The 6,000-nt window shown below is 40.4% G+C and overlaps 1 protein-coding gene across 3 annotated transcripts in view; it reads left to right on the forward strand.

Moving 5' to 3' along the window:
* Positions 1-6,000, forward strand: part of eif2ak4 (eukaryotic translation initiation factor 2 alpha kinase 4) — a 57,107-nt gene that overhangs the window by 29,947 nt on the left and 21,160 nt on the right. For all 3 annotated transcript variants that reach the window (XR_007144486.1, XM_047821243.1, XM_027173723.2), the window contains exons 23-26: positions 4,683-4,804; positions 5,044-5,093; positions 5,336-5,504; positions 5,731-5,847. Coding sequence is in view for 2 of the 3 variants with exons in the window: in XM_047821243.1 (XP_047677199.1) it covers positions 4,683-4,804; positions 5,044-5,093; positions 5,336-5,504; positions 5,731-5,847 (458 nt within the window). In the remaining variant the exon portion in view is untranslated. The remainder of the gene's footprint in view (positions 1-4,682; positions 4,805-5,043; positions 5,094-5,335; positions 5,505-5,730; positions 5,848-6,000) is intronic.

Here is a 6,000-nt window from a genome sequence, read left to right on the forward strand (position 1 = left end):
GAAAAGTGAAGCCTGACTATTATCACTCACATTTGAAATTACTGGAGCCTTTTTTTTTTCCTGTTATTGACGTTGATATCGAGGTTACATCGTCCCCATGTGACGTAAGCAAGGCACACAACTGCTAACTTTTTATAGTGAACACCAAATTAGCAAAAAAAAAAAAAAAAAAAAGCACCAAAATACAAACATTTTTAATTTAACATGTTTTACAATAGAGTTTTGTGTTATTGGAGTTTTGAGTCATCTTTTTTATTTAAGGATGTGCCAATTAATTCATTAGTCTATTCAGCCTGCGGGGACACACTTTGGGGCTCAGCTTAAATGGTTACAGGGCTGTCAAGTGTCACGCATTGAGAGTGACAGTCACGCATTTGGGTCTTTTGTCACGCATTCCCGCCACACATCGTATTTCTCACGCAGAAAAACTTTTTAACTATTTATCATATATTTAATAAGCCGCAGCACCCAAAATGTATCAGTCCGCACCGCTGTCTCTGTGGAACCGGGCAGGAATCAAGTGCGTCTCCCCTGGAGCTCTTAGTCGAGCCTGACACTTATCAGCTAATCAAAAAAAAGGCTACACAATAGCCAATCAGAAAGTACCACTATCTGGGTAAGATTTAATGCAACAACCCAAAAAAAAAAAATTAGAGAGGGTATTTTTGATGGTTGGTCAACACGAAACAGCTCGTCTCCGGACGGGACATCATGTCCTCAATCATGACCCTAAAAATGTCTGGGCTTCAGCCGAACTGTTTTAAATGGGAGCAACATTACAAGTGATAAAGGAGTCCAAAAAGGCAACAATGTCACATTTGCCTGTCTTCAAAACTTGAGAGCCCTGTGTTTGATTCGCTATGACCACCACCGTCGGATGCTGTCTACATAGCTAGTTTGAAGCAGTTAAACTCCCGGGTGATTATTAGCCTGAAAAAACCTCCACTGGATAGTGACATAGATGTGACACCGAACACCATTATATTTACACTTCGAACGTCCCCCAGTGACATAAGCACGCTAACGTCTCACAGGAATAACAAAAATGCAGCAAAAACCACGTTAGCAAAGAGTTTAGAGTTTAATGTGTAGCAGGTCATCCGTAAACGATGAAGGGTTTAGCTAATAAAATATCTCCATCATTGTAGACCACAATCTCTGATTATTGCTCTCGAATGAGCTTTCAGTCCAGGCTGTGTAGATGCGTGACGCGTGAAAAAAAATGTCTGTTTTCAGTTGCCAAGGTATGTCTTAGAAGTTTTATAAACTCAGTAAGAGTTAAACCAGAGCTATTGTTCTTTATGGTGAATTATATAGCTTATATATGGGAGTAGGGAATGTGTGTGTTCTGTGTCCTTTCATGAGACAGCACTTAGCTTATGTTTAAGGCCATTAGGTTTTGATTACAGGGTGTTTTGTATAACTGCCAAACTTTGCTATTTGTGCAGTGTTTGCTTTACATCCATGCTGGGGTAGCGTAACTGTTTCTTTTAATGTGGGGTTATGGGCCTTTGTTTCGCCATCTGCCTTGGATCATAGAAAGGCTTTAATGTTGCCTAATATCTTGATGACTCACTGCTTGCTTGCCCCATTATGTTATGCTGCTCGGATGCTGCTCGGCACTTCAGTCCAAGTTACTTTCAGTCCGAGTTGCTTTACAGAGCAAAAGTGAGTTTCTGGAACACCCAGATTTGGGTGGGGGGGGTGGGGTGAGGTGGGGTGGATCAGAACTGTTCATTGTTTCCGGTTTTTGTCACGGTATTAGGAGCTCCGTTATTAGATTAACACAACAGGATGAAATGTTTGAAATGTCCAACAATAAATCAGACTACCACTTTCTACCACAGGTTTTTATATCAAATGAGCTTTTTACAAAATTCGCATTTAAGTTGATTTTTTATTTATTTGTTTTTTTTTTGTTTGTTTATTTATTTATTTATTTTATTATATACAGTATATCAAGTTTTGTTTTGTATCAAGATTTATTTTTCTGCTTCAGGACATTTATTCAAAACCTGTTTTATCAGTGCAGTTAAATGTAGATATACAAAATCCAAACACACACCAGGAAATAGCTGATAAGACATAGACTGATAATGACTCCAGATTCATGCATTGTGAACCGTGAGGATTAATAATGAATATTTATTATAAATCTGTGCATTATATTCAGAGAAATACTTTCTTTTCTGGAACAATTGCAGGGGTGCCAACACTTTTGGCCATGACTGTATATTAGTAGATAATACCGGTTCTTGAAATGCACTCGTTTACAGATACACTACACTACACTACTGTTCAAAGTTTGAGATCACTTAAGAATTTCCTTGTTTTCCAAAGAAAAAACATTTTTTATCCATTTTATAAACATAAAATGAATCAGGTGATTTGTTAAAGATCTGCATTTTAGCACAGAGGCACATTATCAGCAACCATCAGTTCTCTATTTTAATTGTGTTTAAACATGTTATATTTCCAAGTTAATCATTTTCTAAAGCTAATTGATGATTAGCAAAACCTTTTTAGAGAACACCTGAAAGCTGTTGTACTGATTAAGGGAGCACTGAAAGTGGCCTTCTTTAGGTTAGGGCCTTTTTACCCCTGGTGACTTCATGTGTTTTCTCTGAGCCGATAGCTATCTGATTTGTTAAAACTGTTCCATTTACATTAGGCCACATAAATGCGTCTCGGCCAATCGGATATATCGATCCGATCTTTCTACTCCCGCCCAAAATGCAAATATATTTTACCTCATTTCCGGGGTAATTGAAATGGAACACGCCTTGGTGTGTGCCGTTGCTACAAAAAACAGCATTTAGTGTTTGCTGCATCTTCGCTGGCGGCAGCAGTGCATTTTAAGACCCAAACGAGACACCTGGGTGAAAGATCGGAGAAGTGCTGGTGGGAAAACGTATTTGTTTCTGGCACGATGCACGACTCGCGAGTCACCTGCGAGTGACGTACTTCCGTTTAGGAGGAGTATAGCGCTGACGTATGTGGCTTGAACAACCACATGCATTTACACCTGTCCAGTTTCATCTGAAATGCGTCCCAGACCACCTCCTGAAGTGGTTTGAGCGAACGAATTTCGTCTCGAAACCGTTTCGGAGGGCATTTAGACCTGGTCTTTTTACCATCGGATAGCTATCTGATCACAGAAAACGCATGAAGTGACCAGGTGTAAAAAGCCCCTTAGTTAATATCTGGAGCTTTAGGAGATGTGGGTTTGTTTAAAGGCTCAAAATCTCCAGAAAGAACCAACTTCCTTTCTTTACATGGCATACACTTCTCTTACCATGCTGTGAACCATGCTTTCTTCATAAAACAGCACAAACTGCTTCTAGCCAAAACAGAAAAAGGACTCGACGCACAACAGGAAAACAAGGAGATTTCCAAACGATCCCAAACGTTTGAACAGTAGTTTACACACCTAGGAACATGGCTTAGTTTAAATAGCTCTTGTCTGCCAACAGAGCTCTCTTTATACCTCAGTGACCGCTCTCTTCGGATGTCTGATGCTGTCTATGGCAGTGTCTGGAAGGCTGTTCTGGCTTTATAATGACCTGAGAGTTGAACCGTCACGTTCCACTTCAGTAGGCTCTGGTTTGGCCTCGGTCATCTAGAAATGCTTTTCTGACAGGCTTTAAACCAGCCAAGACTAGATAGTGCCATCCAGCTGGGATACTGCACGTCATGATGAAATCCACTATGCCACAGCGCAAGCGGTGCTTTTCAATTATGTTTAGCATTAACTGAAAATAAACGTAATTGCAGGAGGAATTTCATGCTAATAAAGCTATCCTTAAAAATATTTTGGTTTGCAGTAACAGTAAAATAAATAAATAAATAAATAAAATAAAAGGGTCTGTAGGTAGGTCTCTTTTTTTTTTCCCCTCAAGTTTCAATGTAAAAAAAAAAAAAGTACAATTTTGGTGATGGTGATTACGTAGGTATGAGTTTAAACGAATTAGCATATCGTGACGTCACTGACTGTGTCTTCAACCCGTGCCTTCGGGCGCATCAATGCAAACCTCATTTTGATGCAGGCTATATAGACTAGATGGGAGATGGGATGGGAAAAGATCTGGGCACAGTTTTTCCAGAACTTCGTGCCAAGTTAAAGCGGTGTCGAGCTGTTTTAATAAATTTTTTAGATGTATTATGGTGCCCGAACCCGTATGACGTTGAACGGTGACCACGAACATTTTGTTTACTGCAGCCGCAGCCATCATTACCAAGCTCGAACCGTTGACCCTGACAGTGAATGAGAGTCTGAGACGAAGCGAACGCACAGGCCATAGCGTGACATCCGGTAACCAACAGTGTAAACATAGATGATGTCACGGGTTTTTATTTAAAAGAAAGAACGTAGCCTTCGTTTGTATGTAGGACTAGGCAATTTATATATTTACAATACTTACTAAAATATCATTAATATTATTTTATTGCTTTTGTATTAGTTGATTGAAGAGTAAAATTTAACGCAAATTTACAACCGACAAGTCGGTCTGACTTTTTGAGTCGGTCCTAAATTGACAGGGTCGGTCGGGTTAACGGCAAACGAGAACATTTTTAAGGACGGCCTTAATGAGATCCTAAGTCTCTTATTCCACTTTTTTCTCACCTCACTGTTGATTCTAATCACTCTTTCTTGTTTCTCTCTCGGTCTCGTTCTCGGTCAGGTGCAGTAAGGTTACAGACCCCACTCCTCCTTCCCAGGAACAGGAAGCTGTATGAAGGCTGTGAGCTGGCCTGCTTTATGGACCACAGTGGCATGCTGGTCACTCTTCCCTATGACCTGAGGGTGAGAGCTCCAGGATCAGTGTTTTACTGCTCGTTTACATGCTCATGATGCTGAAACGGCCTCCGATGCAGAAAAGACCGGAATGTTTGTGAAATAAAAAAAAAAAGACTAGAGTGTCCACATGTACAATGCCATCATTTACCTTTTGCTCCAGTTTACAGTGTATTAACTGTTTGCTGTGTTCATAAGGACCAGATACTTATTTTATCTGTCACATGTTTTCTTTTTTTTTTTAACAGGTTTCATTTGCCAGATTTGTGGTCAGAAATGGCATTTCACACCTCAAAAGGTAACCAAACCACACAGAATAATTTAATATTTATCTTCTATCTTATGTTGGGTTTATATATGAGGGCTTTTGATGCTCACCTCCTGCTTTGGGAGTTTCTTCTGGACTGGAAAGTGAAAGCGCATGTTGATGCTAGCTGCTCGATCGTCCCGAGTCCTCTGGGATAGGCTTTAGTCCCTTCAGTGTAGCATAAGCAATTTATAATATGTAGGTCATTAATAATAACTCCTGATGTTGATCAGGTACAGTATCGAGCGTGTGTTCAGGCCACGGAAGTTGGACAGGGCTCATCCTAAAGAGCTGCTCGAGTGTGCTTTCGACATTGTTGTGCCTGTGACAAACAGCTTACTCCCTGACGCTGAGACCATCTACACCATCTCTGAGGTCATCCAGGAGTTCACGGCGCTCCAGGTACCAGAAGCCAGCAGCGGCAACACTGAATCGTGTCGAATATTAAAAAAAAAAAAACATTCATTATGTAAATAATTAGCTAGTGGACACTTTTTTTATACACTTGGATAAAGTGGCTGCTTTGTGCATTGGGGCTATGAGGATTGTTGGTTAATTTTGAGATCGTGTATAGGAAATGAACAGGATCACGATGGTAGTACAGGTTATTGGATTTGCTGCATTACAGGAAAGGAACTACACAATCTATCTGAACCACACCAGCCTGTTACGAGCCATTCTGCTGCACAGTGGCGTACCAGAGGACAAACTAAGCCATGCATCTAGTATACTGTGTGATGCAATGGTAAGCTTTGGACAGCACATTAATTTACATTTACAGCATTTATCCAGAGTGACTTACATTTTATCTCGTACAACTGAGCAATTGAGGGTTATGGGCTTTGCTCAGGGACCCAGCAGTGGCAGCTTGGCGGACGTAGGAATCGAACTCACAACC

This window comes from Tachysurus fulvidraco, chromosome 12 (assembly GCF_022655615.1).
Source record: "Tachysurus fulvidraco isolate hzauxx_2018 chromosome 12, HZAU_PFXX_2.0, whole genome shotgun sequence".
NCBI lineage: Eukaryota > Metazoa > Chordata > Actinopteri > Siluriformes > Bagridae > Tachysurus > Tachysurus fulvidraco.